The following is a 26,019-nucleotide window of genomic DNA, read 5'->3' on the forward strand; positions in this document are numbered from 1 at the left end:
GTAGATCAACATTTAATTTGAAACACACTCAGATTCTATTTCAATGAAGTTTCCAGTATCCAGGCTGCGACTCGGTGAGTGCTATACCTTCCGAAGACCTTTCGTAATCTTCCAATTAATCTTGGTTACTTTACGCGGTATTACGGATGGAATGACGTCGACTGATGACCTGGTAAGCAATGAAATTCCGAATGGTGTATTAAACAAGAAACTGTTCGTAAATTTCTCCTTAATAAACTTAAAAAATATTGCGTCCTTTTTAACGTACGATTTACACGTTTAACCTTGTTGTTCGAGGATTTGCACAGGGTGGAATATTTAAAAGGAACACCCGAATATCCCCATTGCTTTTGATATTATAGTAAAACTGTAATAATAATAATGACATAGTAATAATAATTGTAATAATAATAACTAGACTGCGAGTTTTATGCAATTATGATAAAGATTGATGTAAAAATATTAACACTCTGTGGCTCGATTTGAACTTATAGTCACATAATGATTTATAGCCTAAGTTTTTTAACCTAACTTCGTTTTCAGCTACATTGTTGTTTTCCTTTCAAAATAGAGAAGAGTATGCATGCTGAATTGGTTGTTAATTTATATACAAAGATTAATATTTCCTGATTTCAAGTTCGATTAACTATTTCATACTCACAAATATTAAGAGACGAACTATTTGGTTTCTGTGTCTTGCAATTCCTTGGTATAATAATGATGTAATAATAATGTAATTTCTATTATTCATGCAATAACTGCACTGTTTAAATCATTTAATCTCGATTTATTTGCGTCCAAACGTAATTTAAATAGTCTAAAGATTTAACCAAAATAACACTACAATAGACTTTTTTTGCGAGATGAATAAAAGATATATTTCACGACAAAAAACATCGATACCAAATGTATTTGTATCAATAACATCGTAGACAGCAAGAAATACATACGTACAAAGTCTGGATGAAAAGATTTCAATTATTTATTCAAGCAAACAGCCTTTATTTCACGCACCTTGCGAAATGCCAATGAAGTGTAAAAGTAAGAATCTTCGGTTACCGTGTCTGATAACGGCATGTTTAGGTACCTCTGAATACCATTGCGGCTCAATAAGTTGAGCAAATCTTTGGAAAATATTCGGTATCGTCAGTACGGTTACTTAAGCCGTTGAATTTTTTTGTTATGTCCTACAAAGATATCGAGAAAAGTTACTGGTTTTTCAATGGATTCACTGTTCCCTAATACCGGATATCAAAAATCTCAACACGGTGTGTCCATATTTGCATCGCTGTCTAGTATTTTAGTTTCGGTCATTAAAAAATACATTGCGACTAATCAGGTAGATATTAAAATGGGAGATTAGTGGAATCAAGGCGGTTTGAAAGCGACACTAATTGTAAGCAAAATTAACCAAACAGAAATTAGCGTAAGAGGAGCATCTCTAGATAAAGCATTCTAAAAATTGCATTTCATAAATTGACGTCTAATTATAAATTAAATTCCTTTCTTTAAATCATGAATTTATTGTTAATCTATATCTAAAGATCAATATTTCGTAGTTTCACGATATGTAAGTCCTTTACAACCATTTACAAAACTCGGACTACGAAAGCTCAGCTACGAGTGTTTTGTACTTTAACCCTAGAAAGATAACCATATGACAACGTACGTAAAAGATAACCATACGCTTCAGAGGCGCATGCTTTTCTAAGGCGTCAATTTTATACTAACAATGGATATTTATTTAAGTTAATCTAGTCATTTTAAAGGTTTGGCATTATTGTCAAAATAAAATGCATTTATATTATATTTTTTTATATTTTAAGTAATTTTAAACTTAAATCACTAGACCTCTATGAAAAATTAACAAAAATCAACAGTCTTCGCAGGCGCCTCTGCGACGTAGGTTATCTTTCTCTGGTTAATAAAAAGTAAATTACGAAACTACGATAGAGGTATTACATCAGTAAATGTCAAGCATCTAACACGGCTCTTGCCTTCAACATTACATCGCTATCGTACGCGATACCTGCAATCTACGCGTACCAAAATGCTCGACGATAGTTGTAAATCCATACGGAACAGTTAACTCAATTCTGATGAAAATGTGCTATAGGCCCCTACTCCCGGTTGGTATTCAATTGTCCCCACGCTCAGCTAAAATGTTTACGAGTTGCGCAAGTGCGAAAGGGCATCGCGGAAGTGGATCTCGTAAAAAAGAAGAGGAGGAATCGAAAGCACGAGGCGAAACATTGCACGGGGATCAAAAACGTTTCCCGTGGGACCCGAACGTTTCCTTCTACGGGACGAACCGCCATTTTCGTGCGTACATGATCGAACGAACGGAATGGAGGAACGGTCAATCACCCGCCATATTTCCATTGACTCGTGAACACCGGTTTCGCCTGACCGGAAAATATTAATTGAATTTTCATTATCAGTCAAATAAAACCATCATCGAACCCGCTTTTCGCGCGGACGTCGATACGTCACGCAACAGTTTTTCGTTTTCGGATATCAAACAGTCCGTCACTGGTTTTCCACTTTTGTCCGATGACCTATGACCTATACAGAGCGTATCACTACCTTTTCGTTGGTAAATTCGACACACTGAAAATAGAGGGAACTTCGAATAAACTGGCGCTTCGAAACCGCCGTAATATTGATTTTTAATTTCGACATGGATTCGACACCTTTTTTTCAGGACAATGGTCATAAAAAAGACCTGTATTTCGATGAACGGTTATGAAAAACTGAAATTTTTTAGCTATTACTTGTTTCCGTTAGAATTCTATTTTTCTAGTTCTCATACCGGTTTCATAAGCGTCGCTTGTCCGATTCTGGAACCGATTCCTCCACTAGTTTTTCCATGGCAGAAAATTACTGGTGAAAATTACTGTATATGCGTAATTCAAAGTCGCTTTAGAAAGCATTGAAATAAATAAAATACATTTCGCATACTACATTCTTTGTGATAGGAAATTAAATGATAAATGGAAGTTTCGTGCTCTTGTTTACAATTATTATTTCGTTCTACGTTACAATAAAAAGGGAAAAATCAAAAGGCAGTACACTGAAATGAATTATATGTAAGAAAAATGGTTAAATTCGTTTTTGTGCTCCTTTTTATATATTTAACTTCATTGACAAATGGTGAGAGTTCATAACAAATTTGAAAAATAATCACAAATCGATTCTGGAACTTATTCAGATTCATTCTAAAACGAAAAGAATTATTATTATTATTATTATTATTATTATTATTATTATTATTATTATTATTATGGTATTGGCGTAAAAATAAAAATAGGAATTACAACTGAAACAGATAACTGTTGAAAGTTTAGGCACCTTATGAAAGTTATTGAGAGAAATTATTTTTCATAACTGTTTTAGATCAGAACTTGTATGTAACGGTCTTAAACCGTTACCTTGCGAACCGTTTTAATGTTTAAACTTTTCGAATCGTCAATCTAACAAAACAAAAATCATTTTGTTAACCATCACAAAATCTTTTGCTTCATCTTGCAAGTTATCAAAGAAAGTCGACTACAATGAAAGAATATTTGTAAATTAATTTTATGAAGCTTAATAGTTATGGTAAAACTGTTCAAAGCAAACCATCTCGAAGCTACAATTTATGAGCCAATAAGAATTCTGTATTCCAAAACTTGTCATTAAATAAGTTTTCCCTATTTTGTAATATTATCATATTTTTTAGTACCTGAACTTTCTAAGGAACATTTTCAAATTTCATCTAAAACTCTGCAGGTAGCTGCTGGTGTTTTTTCTTATCACATTGTATTAAATTATTTATTACCGACAGAATATCAAACGATTGAAGTGCCAACCGGTGTCGTAGGTCAGTGAAAACATGCGGTGTTCTTTCTTTCAACCTCAGGTAGTAATCATTTCGAAGCATATTTTGAATGCTTTGCGTTGTACATATGTGGCAGTGACATACTGCATAACCGAGATCCGCTTAATCAAGACAACGAATAATTGAAATCCAGTTAATCAAGGCCCCAATGTGCTATAAAATTCCATCATTCACGGCATGCGGTCATCATAGCAGAACAATTTTAGAGTGACTATACATATAGCGATAGAACTGCTTATATCAACTCTATAACCAAATTGATCGATGAAGTTATATAGATTATATGGGACAAGCCCTAATAGAGAAAATACAGGCAACATTTGCCACGGTTTTACGAGCACTTCTGACAATCTGATAAAAAAATGTTCCCAACAAAAGTTAATTAGTTTTTGGTCAGCTACAGATTGCCATATGAAACATTTCAGAAGAAAATGTTTTAGTACAAAAAATCGGAGTTACCTTCATTTTTTTTTATTTTATATTATTGTAGCTAGTGTCAAGACGAATTCAGCGTCTTGTATACCATGACTTCCGGTTGACCCTAATGTCAAAACAATTGGAATGAATGAAGTGATGCTGCTTTAGATGTTCCACACTTTGAGTTGTATAATATAAACTACAATATAAACTAAAATAATTTGCATCGAAAACATATTACTCCATTGATTTCATTTTCTTTTTTACGTCAAGATTATCCGAAAGATATGGAATATCATGTCTTTGAATTCCTCATGACACTAGCTACAATAATATGAAATAAAAAATATGCCATGCAATTTGGAAAAAGAAATGAGGGTGAACTTAATGTTTTGGAATACTACATTTTTCTGAAATCTTTTATGTTGCAATCTGTAGCTGATCATAAACTGATTAACTTTTGTTCGGAACATTTTCTTGATAGACTGTCGGAAGTGCATGACAGTATCACGTTTTTAACCAAAATACGACATTTATAGTATTACAGAAATTACGATTCCAATGATCGTTTAACGATGTTCCATCTTGTAAATAAAAATTACGTTCTCTTGTTTCGCGAGTTTTCCCGTTAATTACCTGTTGCCGATATTATTGTGTAAATTGTATTGATCTTTCAAAATACCTGCACACATCATTTCACCATGTTCAATTCATTTCAGCGAAACTGCTGTTATTCTGAAAATCATATCAGATCTTGTTTACGATTTAACTAATTATCTCAAATTCTCGATTGTTAGGTGATTCTTGTTTTCACAGTCTTTTCAATTTATTGAAAATCGGTGAAAACTACGGATTGTGCACATGAATGATAAAAAAGGATAAGTAAATTAAGCAACAATAAGAACTTGAGAGGATATTAAAAATTCGATTGTCGCTAACTTTACTTTTAAGCTTACTGCTTTAAAATTGTGATACAAATGCTTTTTTAGCAAATGTATTCTTCCTACTTGTTTTAAATCTCTAATTTCATACGTCCTAAAGAAATACCGATAATTACTTTGCATTAATAAGCGTATTATAAATAGCAATCTATAATTAAAGTTTGAAAGTGCGTTCGGGGACGATTGTAACACCGATAGTTGGAGTCGATTGTAAGAGATTTCTATACTTAATTTAGTTTATAATTTAAATAGGTACTTAGGTATTTATTAGATCAACTAATAAATTAAAAATTGCTATAATTTCATATCATAATTAAACTTTTAGAATGCCTTGCACAAAAATTAGAAAAACTAATAAAGGAACCATGAACATAAAGGCACATGAAAATGGTAAGGAATCTTATAGCATAAGCAAATTTAATGAAAAATGGATCCAATGTTGTGGCTCTAATAACTAGGCAGATAAAAAATGCTCCGACTCGGGGTCGGTTGTAACATTTTATCCGCCACCTATATTTTATTGGATATTCCTTAATGCACAACAAAACCACTCTAACTGAATAACCTAAATAAAATAATAAAGCGATAATAACCTGAATACATACATATAACGTAATAAAGATAAGTAGGTACGAGGTTCGTACAATAATTGTCGCTGTAAATACAATAATTTATGTGTAATTGTGTAATGAAATGAAAGTGTTACAACCGTCATCAGTCTCGCCTACTATTGTTATTGTTGAGCCATATTTTTTTTAATAACGTTAATGCTATGTGTGATCAATCCAAAAGATATTCCAAATGAGACAGATACTATTTGACTATAACATGAAACGTCTCTATCATTCGATCATACACAAAAGAATAAAATTATGTTAAGAGATCCTTATAGTTGCCAAAAATATGCACGTACATTTTCGGCCGTATCTATATGACGCGAACACTGTTAGTGTACGTTTGTGAGCAAAGTGAAAATGAAAAGTTAAGTGAAATTTCAGCAAAATGTAACATCCGTGAATTGATTTCCGGACTAACTAGTATTTACCGAAAATGGAAACGATAACATCATACTTTCGAGACAAAATACACGCTTAATCTCGTTGTAAGTTATAAGTTGACACCGATCATGGGCCGATAAATTCGCAGGATTGCTCGTAGGAGTGTTGAAACGAGTTCGAAACGAGACTCCGGACGAAGAAGTTTCCCCGAAGAAAACAAAACGAACCAGTGGATAAGTCATCGAATTTTCGCAGCGGCCATGTCTCTTTTTCGCCAGGGCTTTTCTTTTAAGTGGTCGCCTTTACCTTTTGGATGCGACCCGGATTGCGACGATTAAACGACCTATAGGGGGCAGGAAAAAGAAAGAGAAAAAAGGAAAGGTGGAATCCGAGAAAGGACAGAGCGGGAGAAAAATGGCAACCGATCGGCAAAACAGCCGAAGAATCGAGGAACTTGCGAACCTGACCGGTGCGCAATTATCGAAACTGGGTCGAGCCACTCTCGAATATTACCGTTTGGCTGAGCACCGAGACAACTCGATAGAAAACTTCTAGCGATTACAAATACAGCGACAACCGGCGCGACGGCCATCGCTGCCAAATTCGAGGGCGAGCCGCGCAAGAAACAGCGAAGTTTGATTAAACTTCCGAGTCAATTACATGTCTCTCACAAAATAATGCACTCTGCTTTTCAGCAGAGGTGTGCGATCACTCGGGTTTCACGAACCGAACCGAACTCGGTTCGATTGTTCGAGCCGAGTCGAGGGTTCGAATTTTTCAAGTTTCCTGGAAATAGACGAACTGTTCGAGAAAATGGGAGTTACTTGACAAATCCGAACGGCTCGAATACTCGTGGAATCGAAAGATTTTGAAGTACTTGAAGATGAATTTGCACCTCGGAAAATATTTTATTACTCGAATATGTTCGAATAAACTTTTCATTTTCTATTCACTTGAAAATATTCGAGGACTATCGACTACTATGTGACACTAATGTAATTAACATGCTTTACTAAATAAAGCATGGGGAATTCGATTCGTTTAGATTTTTTAAGTAACTCGTATCTCTCTCTCTCTCTCTCTCTCTCTCTCTCTCTTTTGGAACAATTCTCCACCTCGCGGGAGTGTCGTGAAGCCGACCGCATACATCTTTTGTTCTGAGAAGCGCGACCCATTCGAGACAAAAGTATTAAAAGCTGTTTCTTTAAAATATGATGAAGAGAGTGATTTAATTCTATGTTATAATTAAATAAAATCGTGTTACATTCCTTTTCAGACGAAACTTATAATCTATCTCTGGTCTTTCAATCAGAATTCTGCTCAGTGGTTAATTTTTCGAAATTATGGCTTTTCGTGATATTTTTAGTACGAAATATCTTCGTGGATATTATGTTTGTCGAATATTTTCATTTTAATTTCATGTAATAAGCTTACTTCGTTTTGCATGTAACAAGATAAACCTTGAATGTAATTTGAAATCCAGCTTACCAGTTTGGCGTAATCTTTTCGCGTAGAACGAGAGATTAGAAGCCTTAATTTACAGTTGTATTGGAATTGTTAAAACTTTCATGCTTCAGCTGCAACTAATTTAAGTTTAGTTGTTTTTTTTTAGAGTCATCTGACTCTAAATTGCTATTCTAAAATGCATTGCTGCGAGTATGGAATTTCAAGCATTGAGGTATGAAATACCTTATACATCTATGATGAAAATATTAATAGACAATGTTGCTACAGTTTGTGGTATGGAGGGTTGCAAAGGCTACGATTGCTTTGACCGATTTGTACGATTGTTTCGCGATAATTTGGTCCAATGTAGATGTGTAGAGAAGGTCCACAGTTACTCCGCACTATACTTGACCACCCGCGTAATTGGGCTAATTGCTGAATGCAATTAACCGCAATTAATCGAGATAAACCGTTCTATTATCGGCATTGCACGGTTTTCATTGTTTCTCAATCTAGTTCTGATTGTTGATTTTATACTATTACGAAATGTACCAATCTGTCTAGGAATCTTTATCGGGGGGAGTTCCCGTCCTGCTACAATCGATATTCCCTGCATTGATTGTACCGGGGAGCAATTTAAATTCAAATTTGATGGCACCGAATCGCGTCTTCTGTCTTCCGAGGCTTAAAAGGATTTTTTGATATCCTGCTCGGGAAATAGCTAACATTATGATTTCGTATTGAACGAACAGTGAAACAGAAAAACTCCATATATTCAGACATTTGGTATTCTATTAAAGCTTCTCATTTGCAACACTGGCTTCAATAACCGAAGAAGTAAAATCACATTGAAGTGGTAGTCTGTAAATTGATAGTGTTGTATGTATTTAAAACTCTTTTCTTATTTAATATCGCAGCTGCAGTTTAAAACACTTATTAATCGTTTCATCTTGATCTTCAGATGCTTTTTAGGTAGAAATTCATCTGGTTTAATTGCTTCAGAATCTGTTGTATCTTTAAAGTTATCTTGCGATTCTATGTACAATTTATTTCGTACTAGAGGATACAGACAGGAAAATTCACTGTTTGGATAATTGAACGTTCCGATATTAGAGGTTACACTGTTTTCGTTTAAAATATGACAATGCAAATAAAACGCAGCTGGTGAAATTATAGTATAACTTTAATAGTGTACTAGATTTACCTCATTTAGTAAACGAGCAACAAGACTGGTAGAAGAAAAGCAATTCATTTAGCAATTTCAGCTGCACTGTTGTTAATTGCTTCCAGTTGTTTTAGCGTGATCTATTTAGCAGGGTCGTCTACTGAATTTTTGTTTCCATATATTGCAGTAAGGTTAAAGCATTCAACTAAAATATCACCTGCACGTTAAGTTGCAGCAGATCTTCGAACAATATTTTAAATAACATTTTATTTTATACCATAACTAGTCTATCTTAACTTTGTACTTTATTAACAAACTTTTTGAAGAAAATGTCGTTGCTCAAAGTAAATTCTGCTGTAAAAATTTCTTAAAACAAAACTTTTTACTGGATATTATTTGACAAACAGAGAGAGAGAGAGAGAGAGAGAGAGAAAGAGAAAGAGAAAGAGAAAGAGAAAGAGAAAGAGAAAGAGAAAGAGAAAGAGAAAGAGAAGAGAAAGAGAAAGAGAAAGAGAAAGAGAAGAGAAAGAGAAAGAGGAAGAGGAAAAGAAAGAGAAAGAGAAAGAGAAAGAGGAAGAGGAAAAGAAAGAGAAAGAGAAAGAGGAAGAGGAAAAGAAAGAGAAAGAGAGAGAGAGTTATGCAATAATTAACGAGTGCGGTGATCTCACAGACGTTGTTTTCACTGGAGTAGTTGATCGGATTCTATGTACTTACAATTAGTCTGAATTCGGCACCAGACGGGAACAAGTTCTCGCGCAGAGTTTTCCGTGGCCGTTGGTTAACACTGCTGGCTCCACTTTGCTGCGATTGGTCAATTAAGATTTACGCGTTTCGAGCAATGACGGCCCGACACGACGATACTGCACGGTTCGACAGTTTTCCTGAATTTATCGTTTTGTCGTTTGTTCCTATGGGTGGCCGGCCTGCACGGAACGACGCGTCGCCTTTCTCTGGCGGATTTATTCGCTATCCAGACACAACATTCGGAACGCCACAAAAGACGAAACAGCAATACATTTTTGAACGCGCATACGCGACACATTTTTTGCTGCTTTCTCGCTTGTATCTTGACACATTACCTACCGGTGGTTATTCAATGGCTCACAAAAATTTATGGTTCAGTATAACCTGTTAACTCAGAAAACGCTTTAAGGGTCCATGCGTGCTTAACAATTCATAAATAACGCGAGTTTGAGATATTTTTCATGGGATATTGCAGAACGTGTAGGAATTCTTTTGTTGTTGAAAAATCTTCAAAATTATTTGACAATGAGCAACGGCTACTTTTTCAGAATTGATTTCCTCACTTTCGTTGCCCATTGTAAATATATTGAATTATTTGACTATACTGCAATAGCAATGAATTCTCACTACTGTAGTATTCTTTAGACTTTTTTTTTGCTTAGTCTTACTAATTGAACAGACTAATTGATCGTACTAATGAAGATAGAAGGACTTAATCCTATTAGTACTTAGTTTGTACATGTTTCACACAGCGCGAGTAATTACTAAATTCTGTGAAAGGAAGATCATCTTTCTCAGTGATCGTGACGCACCACTGACGAATTAAAGTGGACAGTCATCCGAGACGGTTTTATTTCCTCGTAAAATCCTCCAACGAAAGTGTATGGTCGAAGCTAATGTTAAAGAAAATCTGACGAAAGATTTTACGCGGCGCCTTTGGCACCGTCGCGACGCGTCGACCGAAACCTATTGAACGATATTGGACTTTTATAACTAGACTGCGGATTTTATGCATATATGACAAAAACGAGCAGATGAAACACAAAACACTGATACTATATATATCACAAAAATTTAAGAATTTGATTATATTATTTGTGACTACTTAAAGTTATTCAAAACAAACATAAATGTTTATGCAGTTACTGTTTCTTGCAGTGGATGCACAAAATGTTCATTTTGGATAAACATCGAAGTCTATTTATAACCAAGAGCTATCCGTCGCTTGATTTTTCATTGTCTTTCTGTACCTAATGTTGTAATAAATGAGTCGTGGCGTGCTGAAGTTTATGTTCACATTTTCTGTTCAAAGATATCGGGTTATCCTTATTGCAGTACACGGCGGATGAACTATTGAGAATTCAGTAAGGCTAACAGATATTTTGTTGCCGTTTGATAGTGCTGATAGAACATATATGTAATACCGACCCTGGAATTTATGTATCAGGTTAATTGCAGAGGAAAGAATCCTTCATATTTTGATAGAAAAGTGCAGGAAACAAATAATAATTTGTTTTCGTACAATAGTACGATATTTGATCAACTCGATACCATGTAATTGTTGGTTGAAATGTACACCCGTTTCTCCTTTACACGGTACTTTTTGCGGATAAACGGGTGTAGTTTTCAACCAACAATTGCATGGTATCGAGTTGATCAAATATCGTACAATAATTTGTTTTTTGCTATTTTCTACCAAAATATAAAGGATTCTTTTAATATTTTAAATTAATTATACCAATTGATCTAATCAATTGATAATTGATTTAAATTGATTATAATATATATAATTGATTATATAAACTCAACGAAGTAAAACAACGAAGCTGCGTAAAAGAAATACTACAAAATTTTTCTATTCGTCGATATTCTATAGAAGCTAGAAACTTTCCAATCGAAATTCTCCTCTCTCTTACCGTTCAATTAATTAATTTAATAGTAGAATGACTTATACTTATCTCATCGAACTCCGTCATTCTTAGGAATAGTAATTAATTGACTGTGAATTTTCTGCAGTACATCGATATTCATTTCTTATCTTAGAAAAGAACCATTGAAATATTCCTTTACGTAGCAATCTCTCTCAGAAAATATTATGCGATTTTATTAAATTGTTGTCGCTATTGACAAATTCAATACGATGAATCCTTGGCAGTGAATCGTAAATTCCTTCCGTTCAATTTTACCTTCTGTAGAAGTCGTATTCATTGTCTTGTAATTAATCTACACATTTTTTGTCATAAAAGCATACAATCTCCGCGAAAGGAAGAAATTTTGTCTTGTAGCGTAGACTTGCATGGTTTTATACAAAGTTTCACAGTATCGTTTTAAAGTATACATGTTACCTTCCTACCACAACCTATCCGTTTCACAACGCACGAACAGCAGAATATTTTTCCCATTATAATTCAGTATCCGACAACCTTTGTGACCGCGACACCGTAACCAGGAATACCTAGATTATCACAGAAAGGAAGACGTTGGCAACATCGCCGTTTTCAACGGCAACTTTTCTATGCAGCTTGTTCAAAGAATAATTATTCCCGGAGCCATTCCGCGGCCCGAAATAAACAAACTTCGCCCGGCGGCCCTCTCGCGTAATTAACAGAAACCCTGAAGTCGGTCTTAATTAACGTCGCGAAACGTGTTAATTAATTTCGCTGACCATGTTATTCCGAATTGTTGTTGCAGAGCAACAGAAGCCAGCCAGCCATCGGACTGAAGGAGATGCCGAAGGTGCGGGTAAGTTTTTCCACCAGCATACTGTACATATTTACGTATCCGCGGTGCCCAGCGGCATTGTCCCACCGTCAGTTTTTGCGGCACAAAAACCGAATTCAAATAGGGTGTCCTGCTCCAAACTAGTTAGCAAGAGCTCGTTAGAGGCCCCAGATCGATGCCCACAACCGAGTTTCCCCGTACTTTTGGCCAAACAACTTTTCAACCGAGCCCTCCCGCGCCTCTCTCCCTAAGCGGCAGGTTGCTTCTACTTCTGCTTCTTCGGCCTCCTCGAGGCGAGTTGAGATAGGCGAATGCACCAGTCTATCTCTCCGTCTCCCTTTTTTTCTCTCTCCGTCTTCCCCTGACCTAGCTCTTGTTCGATATACATATGTCTTCAACGAGCAGTGAACCACGAAATCGCTCAAGAAGAGGCTGCGAGGGGGAGCGTATAATTTTACGACTTTAGTTTCCGCGGGGGCCGCCAGTTCCATCGTCTTTGTTGGGCTCTATTTGCGTACAAAAGTAATCGGCGAGAACTACGTCATCATCTGACTGCCCTCCGGTAATTTATGGTCGCGGCGCCGATCGTCGGCCACCGTCGATGCTGGGATTGAATATTAACTGCCGCGGTTATGTTTTCACTCGCGACGATGAGCGATGCTCGCCTGGACCGGACACCGTCCGCTTGATTGATGTCTGGGTCTTTCGCCAATTGATTCCGCGGTCACGGCTACACACTGATACAAAATGATACAGATTCTGCACTACAAATTCATCCTTTTGCAAAATTATGTTCATCTTCATTCGAATCGAGTTCACCTTTTCGCAATTTAAATCAATAAAGGGTAAATCAAGTTCAGGATTTCACTGATCAAGTTGGCCGTTCAGCGAATCAAGTTCTTCTATTTCGCGTCTGTAACAATGAACTTGAAGCACATATTAAATTATTTACAACCGATTTACAGTGTTTACAGTAGAATACGTATTTTGGTTCACGCGATCATAAATGATGTTACGTATAATTGTTATTGTTAGATGAAAATCATTTCTGATTTTTAAAGACAATACATTTCAGCCGACCACATTTATTAAATTAATCCATTGAATTCTAAAAATATCAATCGCATTATGCGCTGCAATTATGGAATAGCGGTTAAAGCTAATAAGCTGCCACATAACGTGTAATTAATAATCCATAAGCGATTCGTATGTCCGTTAAACTGTTAACTTAATATTAACTAGTGATTGATTATCGTTAATTAGTATTACATGTCGACGCATGCAATTGTATTGCGTGTAAAATTCCGTATAATGCAGCGTATGGAATGAATCGATGATCAAACAATGGAAAACATTTCCGGTATAACAATTCAGGCTGTTTTATTTAATATTTTAAACACTTTTATGAATGTTATACTCATAAGTACTAATGAATTTACAGTGTTTAAATTAATCATCCAATCTGAAATTGTCGAAATCAAAATTTAATTAATTCGCTAATTTAATTAATTCATCCATCAACTATTCTATTATCTGCAGACATTCTTCCAATCTCCATTCTGTTGAGAATGTTCTCTCTAAATATTGTATATAATTTATAATATGTAATAGAGTCGTAAAAGCTTAAAAATCTATGAAGTGTATACATTATAATTCGTATTCCATTTAATTAATCTACTCTCGATCAAAAGAAATACCGCATTGTGGCGACAAGAAATATAAAACAAAAATTACACTATGACGAAAGCAAGGTTTCTACGTTGTTTATTCGTAAAATGTGACTTATTCGAGTTCTCCTGTCAATTGTCTGACTCTAAATCAGGCAAGATTTAGTCTAGCACTTTAATTAACTAACTGTTTTATTATCCGAACTCCCATGCCTCTTCAATTTTTTCAGAAAAGTAAAGTTATCGCGTAATGCAGATTTTATCCTCTAAATTAATCCGTTCGTAGATCATATTCAACCTTTTACACTCCAAATTAAACCTTTTTTAAATTATATTCACCCCTTTCCACACTTCAAAGTAATCCTTTTATAGAACTTACTTACCTTTTATTGCAAATTAAATTCGCCGTTTTGCTAATTAAATTCACTGATTTATAATTATTCGTAATAAGATGTAAGAATTTAATGATATTTTATATATAATTATCGAAGATTCATGAAAATTAATTCTTTGTAATTAAATATGTACTATTTTATAAATAACTATATAAATCCATATTAAATATTAAAATGTTGAATAAGAGACGACCAATTCTGATCTCTAAAGTTTAATCTGGTTCGCAAAAAGGTGGAGCGAACAATCTGAAATGTTTAGCTTCTCTGGTCTTCTTCAAAAGTCCTTTCGAGTTTTAACTTCAGCTCGCGGTATTCGCGAAGAAGTCGCACGTAATCGCAGAATTTCGCGGATTTTACGATCCGATGACTACTGCGATGAATTCTAGGTGTCTTATTGTCTGCTACCTGTAACAATACTTCTCTGGTCCGATCAACGAACGTATGGAAACGCTTGGACGATTTGCTTTCCGTGGAAATCAGCGAGTCGCGACTACTGATAGCGCGACAGGCTCGCGAGGCTTCGTGATGTGAAATTCTGTTTGTGTTGAGCGACAGCTGGTAAGAGTACGCCGCGGATTCATACGAGCGAACAAAGCCACTAAATGACATACTCGCCCCGCGATCTAACTCCGTGCACGTAACACGGGACGCTTGGTTTTAATCCCCACTGGGCCTACTTTTTTTTCCACGAAACAGACACGATCCGAGGGGAACAAAAGGCGAAACGCTGGATATCTCTGTCTCTCTCTGTCATTGGAAAAATTGCCGGGAAAACGGGCAGATCCGTGGCACGTCGGTGATGCTACCAGTAGCCATTTGGTGCCACCTAACCGGAAACGTCGCTGTTCCAAATAAGTTATTTTCACTCGATAGGTTATCTCATCTGTTTGACACTATCTCTCCGAAAAATCCTATGAAATTACAATATTTTAGATTTTTTAACTTTTTCATCTGATTGTAAGCTTATAACGAAAATTAAAACAATGCGCTTTGTATGTATTATATAATGCCCTGTTTGACATTATCATAAGCTTACTATTAAATTTATACGTCCCTGAATACAATTCTAGCATTTTTCTTTTTATAATTATAACCTTTTTTAAAAGCGTAGTGTAAGATTTAGTGAAAAATACTTCGAACGACCATTGAATGAACACTTAATAAAATCGATGAATTTATATAAACTGATGCCTGCAAGACATTTTTGGCTGTATAATAGAAGTAGTAGAAAGACCGGGTACAATTGTAACAAAAAAGTTTTTCAGTTTCTTCTCAAGAATGTTTATCCCAATTACGAAATAGTTTCAATTATTTATTATATTACACTTGGATATTTATCTTCACTCTAAAAAAAAAACAATGGATACCAATGGGTATTTTGTCGGAATTGCAGTTTCGATTTGTCAATTAGGAAATTTTAACTATGTTGCAATTTACCCATTGTTACAAATAATAAATTTCGTATAACGCGGAAACTGCTTATTTACTGGGGGAGGGCAGGGCGGGGGGTGTTCATACATTGGACAGATCATCTATATCAGCTGAAAATTTTCGATAACTCACCCTGTAAACGACAACGTAACGTTCACGGATAATTTTCAGAAAATATCGCCGATAATAAAACGGATCTCGATGCAAGATCATCGCCACTCAGTGCTACTAAAAATGATTTGCTTTCATTTTCGCCGGCGCGCGAGGATTAACCCGAATGGCTTTCCTTCCTGCGCGTGTTAAGGAGTCGTCGTGCCGGGATCATGTTCCAATTGTTATTCTGTTTCGTTTCGCCCGCGTGTTTCCAAGCTCCGTGCAAATGAAACACGAGAGTACCGGGGACGGAACGACGGAAACGCGAATAGTAACGTCTGCGAAACGACGTGAAATCGCGCGGTGCAATTTCGTGAGATTGCTTGCCGAGGCGACTCGTCCGGAGGACCATCCTCGCGGAAAAGAGCTTCTTGGAGGCGAAGGAGGGTGCTCGTATTTTTTCCCACCTCCCGTTTTCGCGAAAAGGAAACGCGACCTTCCTTTGGGGAAGGAAATGCGCAGCCAGCTCCATGACAGTCTGTCAGATACAATCTGGATCGTTCTCAGCTCGAAACCCGGTACGTGTCACTCATAACGCGCCATTCTCTCGAATCATGGAACACCGTTTGGGAATACTTTGAATTTGATTTGTCGAAAAGGCGGCGACTGGAAGAATTCGTAAACTGTTAGCCGGGCGAATATTTTACGGTTCCGTCGGATTTATACCGTTGCTTTATACGTTCATTTGTCCATTTTGAATCTAGTAAATCTGCAGAATAAAAATTTGTTCGATTCTTTAATTAGTTTAGAATTTTGTATAACTGTATTTTTTTGTATTTTGTTCTGAAATGTTTGGTAGAACTGTTGTGTGTATTCTATTGTAGATTCTTTTTATCTATTAAAGATACTTACGTTAACCCCTAAACGGTCATGCTGCGTATGTCACAGACAGACTAAAAATAAACAAATAATAGTTTTAAACCATATAAACTTTATTAAATTCGTTAAGTGATTACATTGATTGATAGATGCAGGACCTACATAAGTGTTTATTTCTGTTCATATCAATCTTAATGACTTCAACAAAATAGAACAGTGTCTTTAACTTCATTCAATGCTTTCGCAGGTTTCAATTTGTCCTACTAATCTTTGTCACAAATACAGAAGATCCTTAGACCGATCATACGTTCTGGAAAAGTAATTAGTTAAGTCGTAACATTGCATGTCGCTCAAGTGCAAGTCGGATCTGCCTAATAAGTGTCCTGCCCATTTTGGTACAGAATAGTAGCCGTCATTATGCATGCATCTGTGCTTCGCCATTGCCGAAGCAGCCGACGAACATTGAAGCGTCTGTGAATGATAACTATTATGAACTCTGCACTGATTTACTAGTGGCTAGAGGTGAGATTGTGGTTCGGAGGTCGCACTAGCCTCCTATGAAATGCACGTAACACGAGAAACAGACATCTACGGCGGTACTGCAGATCATACAAACTAATACCTATTTATATGCTAATAACTCTCGACTGATATCTCGCGAGAGAAGTGGCCATTAAGAGATCTCGCTTCTCATGATACTGCGGACATTGAAAGTAGTTTGCGAAATATTTATGATCCCATTCCACCCATATTACAGAAACGTATACAGGGTGAACAAAATGACTCAATTATTTTGAATATTTTTATTTGTTCTCGAAAATAGGAAAAGATGTTTTATGTGATAAATAGAAAATCTTTCTAAAGGACGTGACTTGCAATAACGACTAGCCGTGCACATAAACTGTAGCACACCGAAATTTGATTTATACTCGAAAATGTAGTTTAAGTGTCACGTAGAAACGATCACAATATTCGTCGTTAAATCCGTAAATCAACAACAATTTTCATACTGTTTCTATAATTTGCCTACTTACGTGTTCCGAACCGAAAATAACATCGTCATACTATTTCGCTCTCGATAAACGCAAACGGGAAGATCCTCGGTGGAGAACTTACGCATTTGCACGATTTTAACTTAGTCAGTGACGTAACTATTCCCAGACGCAAGTTCCCGACGGTAGTTTTTCATTGGCGGACAGAGAAGCATGGATCTCTTCATCCGGCGATTCATACAGAACTTTTCGTTGAAATGTCCATTTGCCGGAGAAAGAAACACTTCGGAAAGTAATCATCCAACTGCTTCTCGTTTCAAAGTCCTGCCAACTATATGAACGTACTTTTATTTATCCGGCACCGATGCATCATTCCTTTGGCCGTAGTTTTTGTTTTGTTGCTCAATGTTTGGTGCACACATTAGTTCATGGATTAATTTATTGATGGAACTATAGTGTACATACGGCATCTATTTCTGTTTGTTTCCATTTTTAGTTTGTTCGTATTTCTTTCGCAAAGAAATGTTGTTAATTGAACATTTGATTATATTTAAGCTGTTTGCTCTTGCTTACGTGTTCCAACCGTTCGAAAGATAAGTATGCAGATTTTTGTGACTAGCTGTGCAATTGAAATAATTTTTTTGTCGAATATGGTCATACATTATCGCATAAAAGCATTACCAACAAATTCTTCAACTAATGAAAACAATTAGAAATAATTTGCTGGAATTGTTCGATAAGATACTTTCATATTTGACGTGGATTTTCTTACAACAGCAGGTTCAATCCCTCATCTTCAACTTTATTAACACTTTAGAACGTCATGGATCAGATATATCGGAACACCTGATCAAAGTTTGAAAAACAAATCATTTTCTCTAAATAAAGAGGACAGGTTTTCGCTTGTACAACTTTGTTATTATCCTAAGTGTTAACAGACAGCATTTGGTTTCTTCTCAAATCGCGAGTAAAGGCAACTTTATTACTGTTACGATTTCACATCGACGTAAAGATATGCTTTCATATAATAAGTTTAAAAATATTATATTATATAATGCAATTTCGAAAGATAAGTGCCCTCTCGATTCCACTTCATCCATCATCACCTTTAACCTTTAGACGGCCGGCATGAGGCCATATGCTATCGGCAAATTGTACCGTATTTTGGAAAATTGGTACAGGTCCTTTTCATTTGACTCGGTCTATGAGAAAAAATATTTCGAAAACCTAATGTTAAATGGTGTAGACTACTCCATAAATAATTTTTCTCGCTAAATATTTGTTCCCACGAATCGAATCGAATGAAGTGAACTACTTATTCTGCAAAATGCGGTACGATATTAGTGACGCCATATGACATCATGCCGGCAGTCTAAAGGTTAAAGTGACTATCCGAGGTGACCGTTCATGACTTCGAAATATTCATTCGTAACCTAGACACCTTGCACAACCAAATGCCACAGTCAAATTACATCGCCTTTTGTCCATCGGTTATACGTTTCAAAAGAAACGTGTAATCCTCGCCTTTCCAGGCACGCGGAGGAACGTCTGAATAATTACGAGCGGTGGCCGTGTGCACGCTGATTAAAAATTTGTAGAAAAGCAACGTGAGAGAGGCCGACTCCTCATTAAAGTTTCATCGGGTTTATATCAATGGTCGCGAAATCATAATTCGGTGTCGGTCGCCGGTCGACAAGTGAGTGCACTTAACATTCGCGAAACGAGGCACTGCGGTCTAACGTACATTTCTAGGCGGTATAATGAATTGGTCCGCTGCTAATTACAATTACAATAGCTACGGGACCATCTCGCAACCCCGTCGAGCGTCGGGGAAACGGCGTCTCCGTCCTGGCTGGCTCCACCCTCGCAAATCCCGACCCACCTTCAACCCCCCTCTGGCCTCACCCGTATCTCCCGTCGTTATCTAGCACGTTGAGATCACGGTTTCCTTTCTCGAATGTTCCCTCAAATGTTCTCTTGCGCGCACACCCACTCCTGCACCGTGCTGCACTCATAGATATGCAAATCCTTGCGAATGAAACGCGGAACATAGCCCGACTTTAGAAATAAATGAATATCCAGCTGGATACTGGAATTCGGGCCTATTGGTTCTACACATATTTGATTTACACATTGCCCAGATTTAAAATGTCCACGCGACCATCTATCGGTCTGTTCGCTAGTCGAAGATATAGCTTGGATAAAGATTAGTAGTCTGCTTTTAAAAATGAGCGAGACAGCCGAAACAGTGTCATTGGCATAACTAGGAATTTGGGTCCCTTGACTTTGTGTGTTATAGACCATATAAAATTAGAGATAGGAAGATAGAAACATAATCCTTAAAAATAAAAAGAAATGCAGAAAGGAAAACAATTTCAGACTAATGAGTAATTTAATCATTTAGCTTAATGAAGTTATTAAAAAAAGGCATGTACAACCATCTTAGTATTTAAATTAAAACTAATGTAAAACGTATTCGTCAGATCTCTTTCGAATAATTTTCGAAGATCCTGCAGTAACAGCAATCAACAGTCGAACATGATATCTTACTTGCAAATGCATTGTTTTTGGTCAAGACATTCTTGACTTTGTCATTGGATTGTAAAATCAAAAGTGACCATTTACATTTATCTAAAAAAATAAATCATTAAAACCGGTTCTCGCTGCAACTAATAATGCAATAATAATATTTTGAATTTGTAATTTAAACGCTAGAGACGCTACGATCTTTATACGATTTATAATACAAATATAATATAAGTAAAAGCAATATATAATATCTGAATGGCACTTATATAATATGAATGTAATATATTATATTCATATTATACTGTTTCATTGTGAAAGTATTATTTTACAACTATGTGTATAATATTCGTATTAAATTTAAAAACTGAATAAAAGCCGGCCAGTTTTGATGTGTGATCGATATAAGGAATACAAAATACAAACATATTTCGCGTATCTTCAGCAATCAACATTCATTCTTCGGTCACCGACAAAACCGTACCGAGTGTTGGAAGTAAAAAGACCGCATGTAACGATGCAGGGGCCACAAAAGGTGCAATCTAATAAATCGAGACATTCTCGGGCATCGCGTTCGCATTCCGGTCGTAAACTCCAGAATCCGTAAAGTCTGCAGTCACCTAAAATTTCACTGAGCCCCGATCCATCAGCTCGAGCTGTCCGCCCTGTTTTCCGAACACGTGGTCCGATCAGAATAATATTTCCGTAACATTCCGTCGAGGGAAACAGAAGAAGGGAACGAAATTTCCCGAGCGCTCCTAAGCGGCGAAAGTCTGCACGCGTGATTACGACCGGGTGCCATTTTGTATTCCGTTCGACGCGGGACTCTCGGTCTCGCTTTCTATCGAGGTAAATTCGATTTCGCATTTCTCGCAACAATGGACTTCCTTCTTTCGATAAACTGGCCTTCGAAAGCGAGTACGTTTCATCCTGGATTTCTTCCACGGTCTTATCATCCAACGTAGTTTCGAATTTCTGACAGAGTAGGGGATGAGAATGGGATGAAAAGTGTTATCGAAACAGTTCTGAATGGGCTAGACATTTTTGCATTTAGGCGAAATCAAGGTTTACGAAGTCAATTATATTAGAAGTAGAAATTTGTAATGCAGTGGAGGAGAGAAATGAAAGAAGACTTTCAGCTGCTGTAGAGTAGTGGTGTATTTGGTGTCGAAACCATTTTGTGATAATAACAAGCTTTTCTATATAGGGTGACCTGTGTGTGACCTTAAGCTGCATAAATAAAAAATACTTCTGAATGATATTATCGCAACCGAGCTGTTTTACTGTTAAGTTCGTGTATTCCTGAACACAATTCTAGCATTTTTTCATAGTCAAATCTTTTTTTAATAGCATAATGAACGAGATGTATTAAAAAATACTTCAAATGAACAATGTGTTAAACACACTCAGTGATTTATATCGCATGATATTCACGGGTTCGACGTGGAATCATTGAAACATAAAAACTGTTTGTTCGACCGATAAAAGTATCAACACCGTTGACGTCGATTTAAATAAAAAAAAAAAGACGGAGAAATTCGGAAGCCATACGGATAACATCTGACGTTACCTCCACCCAGGAGTGGAGTACGATACGTAGAGCAAGTGATACGCGTTAGGCTAAGCGTACGATCTTCCACGAGTTCCGTGTTGACCCTTTTTAACCCCCATATGATGAATACAGGGTCATTTTAGCCCGCGCATGATAAGGCGGCTTGGTAGAATTCCGTACAAGGTCAGCGTTCGAAAGCAGTGTCGACACCAGTTTCCAACACAAACCTTATTATGATTCAAAATAACCCTGCATTCATCTCCCAAGACCAGCAAAAACCATTCGTCCACCGAGGTTCATTTTCGTTTGCAATAGCGGCTTTTGTATCATTTGCAGTTCGCTATTTGATATTGCGTAGCGATCGCGCGCGTGTATCGATTTATTATCGCGTGGCAGGAATTTTGATTGCTTTTCTTTGTACCTGTACATTTCATTTTCGTTCGTCTTTTATTCGTTTTGTATTTTTTTTCTATTGAGAATATAGTTCGATTGATCAAATCTCCTACTAAAAAAGGAATTCTTAGTGCAACTCTCGATCATCTTCAATTTACGTTCTCGCGAGGTTCTAGGTGAACATTACTTTTTAATGCGTGAACAGTAATATTCCAGTGAATGATATTGTATAAACAAATGTATCATAGTTTCACTGAATAATTGCAAATACAAGTTTTGGGAAATATTCACAATAGGAGAGCACCATCCGACGACCTTGATCTTGGTATATCTCGAAATATCATGAAAAGTCTGATCCTCGGACAACCTTCGTCACCAAACAGATATGTCGCCCTCAAAATTCGATAACTTTCGCCTCAAATATTTTCTTGTACCCAAATTCTTGTACACAAATAACTTATTACATATTCATGCAGCGGTTACACAGTATTTTACTTATAATTCTCTCATGGTTGCGACTATCACACGACCAGTTTAGAACTGTCTCAGAACTGATGCAGAAACGAAACAGAACGGATATGGAATTGATATAGGACCAAAACAAAACCGATTGTACATAGTTGCATGCAGTACATTAACCGTAATCGAGATCGATATCATTCGGACATTTTTCCTCTTGCAACGATTCGAACATCATTTCGGTTCTTCGTAGCTGTTTCAGTTAGAGCCTACGCATAACTGTTATTTAATAGTTATTTATCGAAACTTTACAATTCGTCGGTTAAATGTGCCGGAAGCGACGGGTAGAATGTTGCCACGGCGGAAGGCAGAAGGACGGAGGGCCTGTTGCTCGAGCTTTGTTTTCGACGAACAAATAAACGCGACCCTCGCTTGATACCGTCACCACGAATCGACGTTCCACTAGTTCAATGGCTCATGGTAACCCCTCTGCCCACCGTGCCCAACCCGTCCGCCCTATGCCCGACCGAAAGGTTCGTTTCTCGTGCCAAGTCTCATCGTCAGCCTCCGGAAAAACGGGCCATGAAGAAGAGATTCCAATTTTCCCATATTTCGCGGCGCGCTTTCCTCGAGACTAATGAAAACTCGTGGCCTTATTTGATGATAAATGCTGTGAGGGTATGTGTGCCCGACTTCCCACCGGCGAATCCGGTTCGAAGACCTGTATTCGTAACCTCTTCCTTTTTCACTCTCACTCTCCCCCCCCCCCCTTCCTTCTTTCTTCCACTTTTCCCTCTGTTTCGCTCTCTTCGAGTTGAAACGTTCAGCCACGGAGAATGTGGCCGATATTGATTGCGTGAAAAGTTGTACGAGGTTTTTATTAAATCATAATTTGGGTATTCCGAGGGCGTAACCGCCCAGGGAATCGTTCGATAAAACTTTTGCGACCCGCCTGTTTGATGGTGTTCGAAATATTGGCACGAACGAACTGAACGTTCCGCAAATCTATCTACAATGTCGAGTGATTATTTAATTGTGCTTTTCGCGGTGGGGGTTGGTTCATCATTTATTTATTTTGGTTCTTATTAATTACTAACGATAAATCTACCGAGCCCCAAATGCAACTGACGTTTATTGCTTTATAACGACGAGCAGTCTGTATTTATTTAGACGTTTCAGCATTTTTATTGAAATGTTTGCTACGATTAAGAAATTTCTTCAATGATTTGTACATGAAAGAGTCTTTATAATTTCAGCAAATTGAAAACAAACAATGTGAATCCGGTCATTTCATTTACGGCCGATACTGGTATTTTCATAGATATTGTTACCGCGACTTGTTCAAATCAAATCTGCGATACTGTGCTGTGGTGAAAATTGAAAATAGGGGTTGCCACGGAACTGTTATACCGACAGACAGTCGGCAGTCGATATCGAACCGCTGAGCGATCAACTTACCGACATTTCAGCACCCGTTGTATAATTGTGTTGTATTATTACGCCGTGGTATTGCAAACATAATGCTGCGACGTGTTGTGCAAATAGCTAAGGGAATTCGCTATAATATTTTACCGGTATTTGATTTCTATACCGGTAAAAATACCTAACTATATACCGGTATAATACCGGTATTCTTGAGTAGAATAGAAATTCCAGAGATTGAATCAGAATATCAGTATTAAAATAATTGAAATGTGATTGGATGAAACATAATGGAAATTATATACATATAATGAATCGAGTGGAAGATTTTATTGTTAACACAAAAATGCTTATGTACCGTCTAATTGTTCAATAGCCCCCCCCCCCCCTCCCCGTATATGTGTTGAAAAAGTTCAACTTATAGTTGTTGACAAAAAAGTTCTTAAAAATTACTGATATTTCAGCGTCCTAAATCAGGTTCTCCCTTTATCCGGGTCTTCGCATCTAAACGAAATCTCGAAGGATCGGGTATAGTACTAGGATAACTCTTAGTCCAATAAATCCGTTTAATGCGCAAAATGACGCTCTTATTCCAGCTTGGCGGTCCGGTCGGTCGCAGTGGCTGTCGTTCGAAGGGATTAAATATTGTCCCCTCAGAGAGGACCAAGCTTTCTTTTGTCTGGCATCGCGGTCGCGTTCATAGGCGAGCATTTCTCCGTTCCCTGCGACGACGACGACGACGACGACGACGTGCCTTTTGTTTTCCCCATCTCGAGGCCCGATCCGAATGTCTTCGTTTTCTCGCCTTTTATGCCTTCGTCCTACTCTCCGCCACCTCCCCCTTTCTCGGCCGCTTTTACTTACCACTTTCCATCTTTACCTCGTTGCGACTTCCCGCGGCACTTTTCCTCTTTTCGCCGAGGAAAGGAAAAACAGGCAGGAAGTTCGCCGCAAGAAAGCTCGTGTGATGCCAGACTAGCAGCCGAGCTTTCTCCCGGACAGCCTTCAGAGACAACCGAAGCTCGCCGGTTTTCGTTTGACCGATAACCAACGCTGAAAGCCTCGCCCGTCGGTCTTCCTGCTCGATTCATCACTTTTTTGCGCGCATCGATGTCAAACGGCTCGTCTACATCCCGGCGAAGTCCCTATATTTTTCTGTTTTCCTTTTTTATCTTATCCATCCCTCCTTCCACACCTTTGTCTTGGCTCGCGCACCGGTTTCATTCCGGTTGTCCCGCGTCACGATTATGATGAATGACCGTGTACTACTATGTACGTGGTGTGCCGACCGGCTCTTGTGCGACGTACGACACAGATCTCTGGAGTATTCAATTAAGCCAGCGACCACTAATTCACTCTCGAATAAGAAGCACGCCGGAGTATGGTCTTTTAACACGTTCCGTGCCACGTGTACCATCGATGGTACACGCTTGCATGTTTACTTAGTGAACTGAACAAATTGTTTACAAGAAATTTAGAACCGAAGAATCAATTTCCACCGCAAGAATGGGCGTTGATAAGTTTTTGTTACGTTGTTATGTGTACGAGAATTAATAATTGCACGTAATACATCAAGTTTTAGTAAAATATCAAAGTGTAAAGATTCGAGTAAAAAAAGCTCGGCACGGAACGTGTTAATTAGACCATTGAAATTTTTAGTGTTGCCGTGTCGGAGTACTCGAATCGGAGTACCGGAAACGACTTACGAGTACCATAAGGAACGTAACCTTAGTATCAAAATTCCTTTTGTAATCATAATTTATACGATTCGTCTATGAAATACAATTAGTGGTTATTTGTACTGGAAAGTTCCGTTCAGCTTCCAAAGCCACTTTGTTATTGTTTAATTTGATTTTTCTTACCGTCTACAAATACTACCATCTGTTTTTGTCAATTTG

General features: G+C 37.3%; 1 protein-coding gene across 1 annotated transcript in view; it reads left to right on the forward strand.

The window, feature by feature from the left end:
* LOC143259730 (uncharacterized) overlaps window positions 1-26,019 on the forward strand; it is an 801,439-nt gene that overhangs the window by 126,672 nt on the left and 648,748 nt on the right. The window contains exon 3 of the mRNA XM_076523132.1: window positions 12,283-12,333. Coding sequence (XP_076379247.1) covers window positions 12,283-12,333 — 51 coding nt within the window. The remainder of the gene's footprint in view (window positions 1-12,282; window positions 12,334-26,019) is intronic.

This window comes from Megalopta genalis, chromosome 6, assembly GCF_051020955.1.
Source record: "Megalopta genalis isolate 19385.01 chromosome 6, iyMegGena1_principal, whole genome shotgun sequence".
Classification (NCBI taxonomy): domain Eukaryota; kingdom Metazoa; phylum Arthropoda; class Insecta; order Hymenoptera; family Halictidae; genus Megalopta; species Megalopta genalis.